At 40.4% G+C, this 13746-nt stretch overlaps 2 protein-coding genes across 2 annotated transcripts; one reads left to right on the forward strand and one right to left on the reverse strand.

The window, feature by feature from the left end:
* Nucleotides 1-212: 212 nt before the first annotated feature.
* Nucleotides 213-9461, forward strand: RB195_019696 (uncharacterized protein; the record flags this gene model as incomplete). Its single annotated transcript, XM_064187668.1, has 10 exons — nucleotides 213-280; nucleotides 1023-1112; nucleotides 2808-2900; nucleotides 2964-3083; nucleotides 3495-3570; nucleotides 3629-3775; nucleotides 8395-8489; nucleotides 8548-8674; nucleotides 9158-9271; nucleotides 9330-9461. The coding sequence occupies 10 exons, from the start codon at nucleotides 213-215 to the stop codon at nucleotides 9459-9461; spliced, it is 1062 nt and encodes a 353-aa protein (XP_064043549.1).
* Nucleotides 9462-9835: 374 nt separating this feature from the next.
* RB195_019697 (uncharacterized protein) lies at nucleotides 9836-12005 on the reverse strand (the record flags this gene model as incomplete). Its single annotated transcript, XM_064187669.1, has 8 exons — nucleotides 9836-9946; nucleotides 10007-10141; nucleotides 10200-10268; nucleotides 10326-10400; nucleotides 11271-11369; nucleotides 11422-11548; nucleotides 11640-11730; nucleotides 11975-12005. The coding sequence occupies 8 exons, from the start codon at nucleotides 12003-12005 to the stop codon at nucleotides 9836-9838; spliced, it is 738 nt and encodes a 245-aa protein (XP_064043550.1).
* Between the last annotated feature and the right edge of the window lie 1741 nt (nucleotides 12006-13746).

Below are 13746 nucleotides of genomic sequence, written 5' to 3' on the forward strand. Positions count from 1 at the left end.
AAATACTTTTCCTACCTATCATCTTATGTTCATCAGCGCCTCCGTTCTGTCTCGTTTTGATCGAGTGCTTGTCGTACAAATAATCCCTCTAGCGTTCTCAGTTCTTCGCGACCTTCGATATCCGAGGAGCTGGTGCAATTGATTTCCTACGTCCGTTCGTACGTCATTATCCAGGCGCCTATCGCAGCTTACGATGATTTTGTGACGTTGAAATGCGCTTCGGAAGGACTCTACTTCTTTGTATTGTGCTCGTTCGACTGTGTGCGAGCGTTCATTGGCTGTGAGTGCAACGTTTTGAACATTTGACTACAATTTTCGGAAGTAGACGATTTCAGAGAACAAAAACGTCCAGAAGAAACCAGTCGAAACTTATTATGAATTAATTCTTCTGCGATAATTCGGAATTTTTGCAATTTCGTTTTTAAAGTTTCTGCAGCTTAAATGGGTTCTTTTAGAGACCTTCGATTATGAGGTATTTCGTTCAAGGATCAATTTCTGGATCGATCGATTTTTGTTTGTTTCAGAAGCTGTTGAATTCATATGTTTTCATCCAACATACATTCAACTGTAATAGATACAGTACTGTAATTGGCTCAGCTCAGAATTTCGCTATTTATTTCTGGTTCAAAATGTTTCAAGAAAAATTTTAAAAATCAAAGTAAAGTTCTGCTTTTTGGAACTACATCTTGGAAAGACTCTTCTTGATTACCTCTTAGAAAAGGGAAGGGCAACTGGGAGAAATTTAACTAAAAACAATTTTTACGATACATGTTTTCTTTTCAAAAACAAAATAAAATAAGTTCTGCGCAATCCGTGACCAAGGCATTGCCATGGAATAACGCATGAAAGCCGAGGTTTTACAGTAAATGAAGGAATATCACAGGATCCTTGATTCATATGCACTATATTGCAATTGACTCATCTCAGAAATGGCTAAATACTTCTTGTTCAAAAGATCTAGGAAAGCCTTCTAAAAATTACGAGAAATTCCTAAGCATGACAGGTTCACTCGTACAGTTTAGGGCTCTCGGACTTGCCGGGAACCGTCTCGACCGATCACGAATCGCCTACTCATGCAAGAACATGAAAGGACTCACCAAAAAGCAGATAAGGTACTGATTTCGTCACTGAACTCTTTCTTCTCACTTATTTTTACGGCCAGTCATTCATTTCATCTTCACACACTTATTGTCGTTCAAATGCGTAAAGAATGACAAAAATGTGAATCGCAGATATTAAAAACTTTTTGAAAAATTATTTGCTTTTTCAAGTTTTATTGCACGAGACATTTTAGATAAGACTTTGCGTTCGCCAACAGCTTCGGTTTTTTGGTAATTATCTGCACGAACTGCCAAACTACGGCCGATTTCGAGTGTACGATTAATGAATAAAAATTAAAGAGGTTTTGAACTAATTAATCCAAGATTAACTGGCAGATCTTGAAAGATAAAGAATCTGAAAGACTGAGTAGTGTCAGAAGATTCACCATTTTTCTAATTCACTGTAATTAAAGAGTTCCTGAAGCGCTGCTGAAAGGAAGAAAGAACGAGCATCCTGTTCCCGAACAGTACGTAGAAAGAACGTTTTTTTTGTCAACTTTGCATTTTTGTAGGCTTAAATTTTCATGCCTGAATACCTTTTTCAGACAAATGACCGAATTTGTTATCGCAAAGTTTCATTTCTCCTTAATTCATGTTCAACCACATTTGAAGCCGGTAACTCGTGGGCTATCAGTAACCCAGATCTCGTAGTTGGACGGATCCTTCTTGTTAGGAACCTCTTTGAAGTTTGGAAGGACCGGATACTAAACTTCGGAGCTTTAACCAACATCCATTTTTATACAATCCGATCATATCCAGTTTTTAGAAGTTTCTGGGAACTATGGAATTTCAGAAGCAAATTTCTAGGAACTGCGGCTGGATTTATCAATGATATGACTATATCTAGTTATAAATATGTCTGACTGATTATACTTATCAATGATGAATTATATGATTATAATCCAAACAAAACACGATTCTATTGAGTTACAATGCTCAAAAATATTGAGGAACGGTTTTAAGGATCGTTTCTAAGATCCTTTCCCAAATTTAAATCCACTCAAATCTGCACCCTAAGAGCTGACAATTTGAAACTATTTTGATAATGTAACTTCCACTTTGCAAGAGTTTTCTCCATTATCTTATCATGCATAACTGTGCTGTAAATGAAAAAATCGAACGATATATAACATTTTGCTAATACTTTGAATTCAACAACCATTTTGAAAGAGATCACAGCTTATCCGTTTACACAAGAGATCTCGATATACAACCGTTTAGGATGTTGTAATTTTTCTGATATTCCTAATCTAAAAAACGCTACCACTTTTTCGCATTCTCTCTCAAAACTGAGGCTATAGAGTTCAGAGCAATACTCTTAGAATCAAGGATTGACCTCTGCAAGGTATACGACTGTATACAAAAAAAAAACAAAACAATCCTTGACAATATTGCTATTTTACCTTGGAAAGAGGCGTCAGTCTAAACCGATACTTCTGATGATAATATCATTACTGTGGAGTATTAGAACCTGTAAATTACAGATGAATTTTGATACTTTACTGCGATGATGTACTAGAGTAGCTGAGAAAAAAAGCACAAGCAACAAAGCACTACGAGTAAATATTAAGAAAATTCGTGTGCTTAACTGCAACCTGTGTCTTCAAAAAAAAAGTTCAACGTAAATGTACCGTAATAGTATGCAGTTTTATACAAAAGAAACAATTCTATAAAAATAAGAAAAGAATATGTAATAGTGCTGTTCAGATTCTGTCGAAAGAACCCCGACATGATGGATAGTGTGCAATATGGTGCTCAAAACGCCTACGCTGAATGTCAGTATCAGTTCAACAAGAGAAGGTGAGTAGCAAAAAAAATCAAAAGGACAGACGATTTTCGATTTGTTTCCTCATTCGATTCCAGGTGGAACTGCACATTGATCGATCCAGTCACTCTTGAGTTGATCAGCGACGTAATAATGCGAGAAGGCACACGCGAATCCGCCTTCGTTCATGCTGTCTCCGCTGCTGGAGTCGCATATCGGTACGTGACCTAAGCCTAAAGGAGACGTTCTGGGAATTTTGGATTCGAGAACCTGCTTCCCACTAGTGGGTGAAACTCACTGCGTTGTTTTCAAGGATGGCAGCAAAAACAATCATCCCCGTATAAATCCCAAAATTATGAGGCTACTTCAGCACTCAGAGTACTCGGTTTACTCGATGAAGCAACTCTGAACGTTTTCACCGGAACGAAAGCGCGTAAAATGGATTGCCAAAATAAGCAACTTCGATTTTTGACGAACGTTTTACACTTTAAGCTGCTATTCTTGTAAACTACAACAACTCCACCTACTATTGGAAAGAATCCGCAAAGAATCCAACAATCAAAATTCCGTGAACGTTTCCTTTGATAGCCCATATGGCCAAATTTCTGTGCAACTCCATATGCGCTTAGGGTGACGCGAGACTGTGCCCGAGGGCTGAACGAAAGGTGCGGATGCGATCAATCGATGCTCACACTCGATCCGCAGGTGAGGTGGTCACACTAGAGGAGCGTTACGAGAGCGCTCGCACATATTCGTACTTCAGATGCGGAGCTATGACTATCAAGGATGTTCGGATAACGTTCAGTACGGTATAGCGATCTCGAGAGAGTTCGTTGATGCTGCTGAAAGAGGAAAGAACGCTTCTAGTCGAGCGATTTTGAACCTACACAATAATAGAGCGGGCAGACAAGTGAGTCATTCATTCTCATGGAAGTAGAAACCTTTCTTCTCTCAAAAATTGCTCAGATTTCAAAATCACTTATGGAGTCGAGCCTTAGTGCTTTCAATCTATCCAGATACCATTGTATGGTTTTTCAAGGTTGAGTCTTGATTTGAGTTTAACTCGTATCCTCATTTCCTATGATAGGCCTGAATGCGAGATTATCAGGTACATAGAGGAACCGGAGTAGAATTTCGTCATTAATATTTGAAATACCATGATTCGATTCACGTTTTTTCTTCTTTACGGCTAATCGGAAGGGTTATGTGCTGTCAATTGTGAACGAATATGTGAGCAGGAATGCATCCATGAGATTCAGTCAACTTTGAGTTTCACAAACACGGTTTGAAAAAATTGCGTAATACACTCTTTCCTATTATATATATATATATATATATATATATATATTATATTATATTATATCATATTACATAGCACCAAGGTATAGAGTAACCTTTTTTAAAAGTATTGAACTGAAAAAAAAAACTGAAAAATGTGAACAGTCGCGATCATCTCCCATTTGAAGGCATCACTCCACGAATCTGAGGTGGTGCAGATTTCAGGTGGTGTATTCGTATACGGGATAGTAGATTATGGAGAGCAGGGTGATTCCGTCCATTTCTTCCTAATTGCCGTAAAAACGGCCCGGAAGATACTGCTTCGGGCGTTCTGGCGCACTACTTTCTACAAGGAGTTCGACTGGAGCACGCCAGCCGTTACACACGCCGCATTTTCCGGGCCGTTTTTTACGGCAATTAGGAGGAGATGGATGGAATCACCCTCCTCTCCATAATCTACTATACCTTATAAGAATACTCCACCTGAAATCTGCACCAGGATTCGTGGAGTGATGCCTTTAATTAACGCAGCAATCAAATTAAAGTCGTAACAACCCGCTGATTTTCTCATCTATTACATTGTATTTTATTTGTTATTACATTGTATTCATTTTGTATTATATATATTTCATTCTATTAAAAGACATACGGCAAATAATTAGAATTCCCAAGTGTTTACTTCGTAGCTTCACTTGTTGCAGTAGACTGTGGAATACTTACGTGTATCCATATAGACGAACTTTTCCTGTTCTAATACGACGTATGAGAGAGAAAGTTAGCAGCCGAAGCTTCTCTCGTAACCTCTTTCTTCCAAACGAGTATAATTATCATTGTTCTATGTATTTTTCTATCCATTCTTGCCTTCCAACTCTTTCCAAATAACGACATATCTGACAGCCAAGCGGCATATTTCGTAGACGCTAATGCAGCTGTTAGTGAAAAGCTTAAAATCAACGAGCGATGTCACCTGTTCTCAACTGGTAATCCGCTTACGCCGCAATAGCGAGAACAGCATTTTTCCATACCAGGCGTGCTATAATCGCCTGCGTGATTATTTGATTTCGAAGCAGAAAGCTGAAGATGCGCTAGACGAAAATATCTGTGATTGGCTATGAGCTCGTCTGTGATTGGTTGGTTTGATGTAGTTCTAAGAAAATTTTAGGTTTGGTCTTTCTTAAAACCATACCATAAATTTGTGAATAGTGTGACTAATGAGATATTAATGACATATCTGTATTAGTGTTAACTACAGAAATTGTACGTTTTCAATTCACGCCTCCATTCCATTCCTTTATCACATCTACTAAATACAATCAAGAGAGCGTTTTGTTGATAAATAGTGTAGGCCGAAAACAGCATATGTTCCGTTATTGGGAAGCTTTGTTTAGTCGGCTCCAAATATGTTGAACTAGCAGAAAACCTCCTGTATACGCGACGCGTCTCTCGCGTCGCAACAACCCAGTTGAAGAGATTTGGGGTCGGGTATACAGGTTTTCTGCTAGTAGTGTGTAACACCAACGACAGGTCCTTCAGAAGGTCCGATAGTGAGGGAGGGTGGAGTCTCCCACTTGTTTCCTCACTTGTTTCCTTGTTTTAATTTCCTTTATCATTCTCTTTACTTCATTCTGCTGGGACCGATGGTTTTAGCATTGCTCTTCGAGTATGAGTTACGTAACTGCTCTCGAGGAACTATTTTGTGAACTATGAAGCGAGAGTAACATTCCATAACGATCTTTTTTCTTGAAGGTGATAAAATGTAAAAGAAGGAGTTATCTAGTGAAGACGTAATCGATCGTAAAGAAGCGAAGATCGCAACTTTGCAAGAGAAGCAAGTTGCTGTGACTTAAGTGATAATATGGTTGTGATTAAACGACTTAAAGGCATCACCCCACGAATCTGGAGTGGTACGGATTTCCGGTGGAGTATTTGTACACGGCATAGTAGATTATGTAGAGGAGGTAGATTCCGCCCATTTCTTCCTAATTGCCGTAAAAAACGGCCCGGAAGATACGGCTTTGAGCGTTGCGGCGCACTATTTTCTACAAGGAATTCGATTGGAGCGCGCCAGCCTTGTGCATGCGCCGCATCTTCCGGGCCGTTTTTTACGGCAATTAGGAAGAAATGGACGGAATAGCATCCCTCTCCATAATCTACCATCCCGTATAAGAATACTCCAAGTGAAATCCGTACCACCTCAGATTCGTGGGGTGATGCCTTTAAGTACCATTATTAATAGACCTAAGTAAGAACCGAGGACTTTCTTCTTTTTTCTTCTCATAATGCCTCTTAAATTGTACCTCTAAGGAAATAATATGAAGGCTTTCTACACACCAAAAACTTCTTTTCTTACCTTCGTGACTTCAAATTTGATTGGAGCACGTAGTTGAGCGCATTTTTCGAAAACGGTTTTTTTTTGTTGATGTAAATACCTTATCTAAAGATAGCGTTCATCTTAACTGTTCTCCTCCTAGTAACAGGTGGAAGAAATGCTTAAACACAATCACAAGACATATGACCTTGGCGCTAAGAACATAAGAAAAAATCCTAAGCCTGTAAGAATGTAAGCAATCACATAACCATCGCAGTGGTAGAATTTCTGGCGTGAATTATACAGTTAAGATGCTTTTTAGCCCCCAGTGACTGAAAAAGTGTCCACTGGTCAGCTAATCGGTTTGTTGTGCACTAGGTCTGTTCACTTCCGTGGTTACAAACACAGGAAGAAATAGTTTCACGCGAGCACTTTAAGGATTGTTATGCTCACCGAACGTGGTCAGAGTACTTTCGTTGGAATGTTAATGGCGCCGTTGACCGCACGTAAACCGATGTCGCCATAGTCGTTCGTTCTTTGCAATCAATTCTTTGCAGTTTGAGCACTGGGGTTCGAGTCGGTTCAGAAGTTGTTCAACTGTCACCTGCCAACATATTTCAGTAAGAACTGCCGTCATTGTAATCAACTGCCTTTACAGGAAATTTGGTGGAGAACTGTTGTCTGAGCAAAGAACAGAACCTACGTCATAGAGAAGCTTTGTACAATCGCATAATTGCGTTCTCGATGCGCATGAAAGCTCCGTTTGAGATTGGATCTTTACTGATCTCCGCAGCTGGATCGCAGCTAACGAGGGTCCCACCCCGACAACAACCGCGGGGTCAACTGGGCCACTTCGAGCGCAACCACCTACGCAATCGCAGCGGATTACAGATCGTTTGGATTCTTTTATACAATCCGCTGTGGTACCCGTACCACCTTTTTCTTCGAATTCGTCGTTACTGGTACAGTAGACGTGCGAACGTCGTGGAACCTTCGCCTAGCTCCGCCCTAAGGCCGGGAGCAGGGCAGGCACTGAATGTACGCCACTGCGCTTGTAGTACATAATCTTATAATGTGATTTTAAACCATAAACCAAGGACTTTCAAGAGATAGGTTATTCATCTCATGGAGCATCTTTTGAAAGTTCCTATGCAACGACAAGTGGTCTATTTCTAACAACATTCATCCTATAAAAAAGGATTTTGAACCATTAGTTTTCCTTAAGCTAAAATTTGGTGCGGAAATGCAGAAATTATGCAGTGAGAAGTTGCTGGACTCCATCGTTTGAGTTTTTCCATTGTTTGAGGGCTCCAAATATTTACATGAAAACCACAAAATAACTACTGGAAACCAAGAGAAAGAACCATTCCATTAATTTCATATTCAATTTATCTCTAATACCAAAGCAGACAGTGGTCAAAACTGATGCCAAAACATTTAGGAAAGCGGAGCCATGATTTGCAAACTCGTATCACGCTTTCTTCCCAGAATGTTTTGCAAACCCTCTACTTAGAAGTTTTTTTTTTCAATGCAGCCGTATTCTACGTCCTGTGAACATTCTGCAGATTCATCCTTAGTAGTCAAATATGAAACACAGCACCCATATTTTTCGAGGCCTTGATTTCTAGAAATCCTGGAAATTCCAGTCATTTCTCAAAAACGATAAGAATAGAGCTGTCACTCACAGCTCTCGTCTGTGTTTCGCTGTTCTCTTGGCTAGGCAATTCGTCTTTGGGCAAGGTTCGCGACTGATCCTGTTTTCTTATCACCCATGTCCGTCAATCAATGTTTGTCCGGTACATTCGCCATGGAATTCGCATCCCAGCCTTTTTACGACGCGCAAACGACCGTGATATCGTGGAAAACAGCAGAAAATCATGGCTTTTAAGCTAAATTTGGAAGAACCTGCGATGACAGTTCTGAACATACGATGCCATTTTTAGGTACTCGAGAAAAGTCTGCGTCGAGAATGTAAGTGCCATGGAATGAGCGGCTCGTGCGAAATAAAGACGTGTTGGGACACTCTTCCAAGTTTTAGGTATCAGGATCACAATTTCTTCATCTTTAATGTCTTTTCAACATCGCATAACTTGTAGGGAGATAGGAATGATCATAAAAGACAAATTTGATGGAGCGTCTGAAGTTGCAATCGAAGAAGAGGATGAACAACCTCGAATCGTTATGAAGAATTCACAATTCAAGAGACACACCAACGCGGATCTGGTAAGCTTACTCACTTTTTTGCTATTCACCCGAGTTTTAGCTGAGCTTAATGTATGTGATATCAGAAGAAAAGTCTCACATAGATATTTGAGTAATATAGCTCCCTTTGAGAATGGCAAGGACGGTAGTTGTTAGATGTTTATTGTTCTAAGCTGCTTTCAATAACATCCATCACCCTAATACGGTGATGGATACGGTCGATAGTTCGAAACCCCTGCAGACCAACTAAGCTTTCTATCCCACCGATGTCGACGGATTAGTATCAGGTTTGTCTGAGAGGATAAGGGTAGTGATTTGACACGCCAGTTGGGTAAACTCTCAATCTCTTATTTTTTCACCTGAATAATAAGGTTTTTTTACAGAAACATTCATGAGTTACTGACCAGTCACTAGTGTAACAGTGTTCCTTAAAGCTCTCTCCCTCCTTCATTCCAGATTCCCAACCTATGTTTATCTTTACCAATGACCTATGTTGATTTTTAGATCTACATGAGCCCATCTCCCGACTTTTGCGATGCAGATCCGGCTCGGGGTATTTTTGGCACGAAGGGAAGGGAGTGCAATGTTACGTCGCAAGGAGTGGACGGTTGTCAGCTGGTGGGCATTTGCGCTTTTCCACTATCCACGAAACTTCGAAATTTTTCCATCATTGTAGTTGTGTTGTAACCGTGGTTTTGAACGACGGGTCTTCTTCGAGGCGGACCAGTGCAATTGCAAATTCCACTACTGTTGTCGAGTTGAATGTGAGCCATGTGAACGACGCATAGAGAAGAATTTCTGTCTCTGACCTACCTCCACCGAAACTTCAACGCTTTAACGCAAACTATTCTAGTTATTTTTCTCCTGTACTATACATCGAATTTCTGTTGAGTTTTCATTGCTCTTTCTTTCGTGCCCACCCTTTTCTTTCCCTTGCTGATTTGGTGTTGTTGCTCTTGCTCTTGCTGATTACAATGGTCTCATTGTGCATACGAAACTCTCATTACGAATGAATTTTATGCTTACATAACATAATATACAGCAGCAAAAATATACACATAGCGAGACACCTGTATTGTGTATGGCGTAACTGAGAGTGGTGTGTACGCCGAGTGAGTGGACGAGGTAAGACAACAAGGAGAACACGTCTCTGTGGACGACTTCAGCGATTTCGCCGGCTACTCAAATGCTGAACGTGGCTGATTTCCTCAAATCACCCCACGTCACCTTCTTCGTGGGCTTATTGGGCAGCGTCCGTGATCGAACTCTGACCAGTGGCTCTTGTTTCCGTGTCTGGAAAGAATGAGGGTTTCACTTCAGTGCGATGACAAGTAAAACATTCTGGATTGGTACCTCTTTGGTACCCATCACTCGATGAGCGAGAGAGGCGAAATTCCTCGTTTCTTCTGTGAAACTATCCGTTTCGAGTAGTACGGTGAAGAGCATCGGCTCTAAGGATGGTATCCTTTCGTCTACTTGTTGGAGCACCTAAACCTTGACTGGAAATATACGGGAAAATTGTCCCGAATCTAATCTAATAACTCACTTTGCTAAGAACTCGGTCTCGGAATATTGTTAGGATCGTTCGACGAACATCAAAGTTTGGCCGATGGCGCTAAAAATTTCCTTCTCATGAAAGGTTCATTCTTGGCAAGGTAACAGAGTTCCGTACCTTTAGCGGATACAATATGCTCTGAAGAGAGGGCAGTGTTTTGTGATACAGTTGTTGCCAAAGAACCAGCAGTTCCTTAAAACATCGAGGACTAGTATTCCGTGAAGAATTTGTCAACTTCGATCAAATTAGGTTTTTCATACTATATTCGACGGTGAATGTATTCAACGGGTCGACTTAATGCACCTTCTACTAGGCCAGGAAACAACTATGCTTTTGCGGACGCGTTGAGTCCTGCCGGTCGAACACGTTCTGCAGCAACTAAGACTTGCCGTCTATGGCACCTTTAGGCGTTTTTTTTTTGCTCTACAGATATACGAGAAAAGTGCAGAATTATTGAGGAACGTCAAAATCGCTAGGTTAAATTCGTGAGAATATTTGAAAAAAATTCCATTTTTTACTTGAGCATTTGAAAATTGGTAGAGTTCCAATGCCATCAGTCCATTGAAAGCAAACATATTTCTGCTGCTTAATATTCTACCTTGTCGACTAATAATAATATAATAATGGGATCAATGTCTCCTGTGAAAGAAGGTAGGTTTTGTGGAACGTTTAGCTTTTTCAAGAATTCAGCTCAAGAACTTCTTCCCCGAGCTACAGTATCTCTCGGGTGTCAGTTGACCAAGTTCATCAAGCGTCTATGATTTGTGACGTTATGCTCGTGCTAGATAGGGAAACTGCTTCTCCTCGTCTTCTAAAATCAGCCTAAAAAAACTCTGCTCGGGTTTTTCATAGGCACACGTCAGACTTCGAGATGACAGCTACCACTTTTATCACTGGCGAAGTATTTCTTGAGTGCGGATGCAATTTTTTTCCTCTCACGTAACGACTGAAGTCATGCGACATTGCCTAATCGTTTAATAATCCACTATAAGAGACTATTAACGACTCTTTTGTGCAGAAGGATTATGAGCTGAGATAAGATGATGTGAGGGCCGAGCTCACCTGTGGATCCTTGCTTTCGAGAGCAAATTGTAGATCTGTTGTGTTACATAGGAATTGTTTACAAGCGTTGTTCTCAAGGGTTGATGGAGCTACTTCTGTCTGAAAAGAAGAACGATTGGATGCGGATAAAGGCAAAAAAAGAAAGACATACCTCTAAGAACTCGATGAGCGCTTCCTGTTCATCTAAACTCATCTGATCGATGTCATCAACAAGTCTTCTGCGCTCTTCGCTGCTAATTTCATGGCCTTGAAGGGCGGAAACAAGCCAGAGGCACCACCTGCAGAAAATATGAAGTGTTTGCCTTGCAAAACATTGGAAACATTTGGCTGAGATTCGAGCTGAACTTCATCGAGAAAGAAAAAACTTACGATGGTGAGCCTGGCAGTGGTGGTGGCGAGGCTGGAGGTGTTGTATGATTTCGAACCATGTCCGAGAGTTTTCGGAATGGATTCGGATAACCTGAAGAGCATATTCTTTGACTCAACAAAGGTTATCAGTTCTGAACTTGGCGTTTTCTAATCTTTTAGCGTCAGATGGTCGAAAGACCGTATGTGGTTCTGCTGCGAATACGCTAATCTCTAAAACGGGGTACCGCGGCGTGCCAACTACGAACCAATGAATCCGAAATTAATTGCATAGTAGAACATTTTTGCAACCACATAAGATTTAGCTTGGAAAAATGCCAAAGCGCTAAACTGCATACCTGTTGGTGTGGTACTCGGGGCAAAAAGCATAATGCCAGAGGCAACGCGATTGAAAGTGGAGGACGGCAGTTTGTCTGAAAAGTGTAAAGGATCGTCTTGGAAGCGACATTGACACACACATCAAAGAAAGAGACAAACAATCTCAAAAAGAAAACGGTTATTCGGTACCGAAAAAATTGTATAGTATAATTGAACCGAATCTGAATTTGTTGAGCTACGCTGAATCAGTTTAAATGACAGTTCCACCAAAAAAAAGTTTATATTGTGCAAAAAAAAATAGCAATAGAAAAAAGTAAATAATCAAGCTGAAGAGCATCCAGGTAAAGACATGGAATGAAAAATGTTACGTGAATTGCATGCAACAGAAGCTTTAGAAGAACCAAAATCAACGGAACCTCAGCTGGCATTTAGGTGCTATCACCACGTTTTACGGATATCGCGGGATCAAAATAAGCCAGAAATAGACGCTAACGGAAGATCCACTTAGGATCCACAACGTATGCAATAACTCAAGTTCCAGTAAAAACCCGAACAAAATCCTTCCCTTATTTTCTTGTGATTTATCTACTATGACTTCACGCTAAGGGACAGAAACGACGACCTACCGTAGTAGAGTCGTCAAAATAACCACACAGTTTGATAGTAGTACAAAAGCCGCGTATAGTTTGTCTTAACAGTATAACAAAGAATGAAGAGGGAAATAATCGGAGTAGAAGTTGTCCGTGTGTATGCGATGCGTGCGATTTGGGTGCGGGAGTGAAGACGGGTGAAGTGAAAGAGTTCAGATAGCAGGTACGCGTATCAGCAAAGCGTTATCAGCAAAAGGACGAGGTGAAGTTATGTAAGCGAAGTGGCGGCACGTGAAAGATCCATCCTGGTCCTAGAGGCCAATAACGTAAGTACGCACAAAAAACCAAAGGAGCAAACGAAGAACAACTTTCAGAGGTTGCTATCTTTGACTAACAAAGAGGAACAATTTTTGAAGCTTCCGAATCTTCCGCTCGTTTACAGAATGGAAAATATGAAAACATTTCCAGATTTTCGTTAGGCACTGTTTTGATTTATCAAAATATCTTCTCAGAATACTAGAAAGAGAGATTTTTACTAACTTTTCACTCAAAATTCGATTGTTCTTTACTGCTACGTAATCCTGATCAGATACATTACCTCATGACTCGTCATGATGAACGCAAATGTGTGTTTGAGTGGATTTTTTTTTGATTTCCTAATTCTTCTTAGTTGTAGATAGGACTTGGAATGAAGACTGTACGCGACATAGGAAAATATCGCCAGCAAATTCACGAAGCAGGAGCGTCAAGACCACCTGAGGCATCAGTTGCTCAGTGGACAACTACTTCGTACTCATAGAATTGACAAAATGATGCTTCCTGAAGTGGGTTTCGATAATCATTCAGGAAAAAAGAGCTCCCTTCTTGGGTAATTTCGTCAGTAATCCGCCTTGTGCTCTCCATTTCGTGAGTTCTGAAGGTGTTAACAGTTGTTGTTGTCGGGAAATCTGATCTCATAATTTCTCTCCTCTGATTTGTAACCACCATTTCGCGACAGCAATCCGAGCATTTTAATTATTTACCAAAACAGAAATCAAAAAAGAAGGAGCTGATGCAAACTACAACTCTAATTTTGAAGAGTTTTGCCAATTCAAGTTCATCTGCTTCTTTTTTGTATTCGCCTTCGATAAACGTGGATTACGGTGAAATATTCCATGCTCCAAAAGCTATTGTTGTGCTCCTTCGTACAAGGAAAAGACATA

Source organism: Necator americanus, chromosome II (genome assembly GCF_031761385.1).
Source record: "Necator americanus strain Aroian chromosome II, whole genome shotgun sequence".
Lineage (NCBI taxonomy): Eukaryota > Metazoa > Nematoda > Chromadorea > Rhabditida > Ancylostomatidae > Necator > Necator americanus.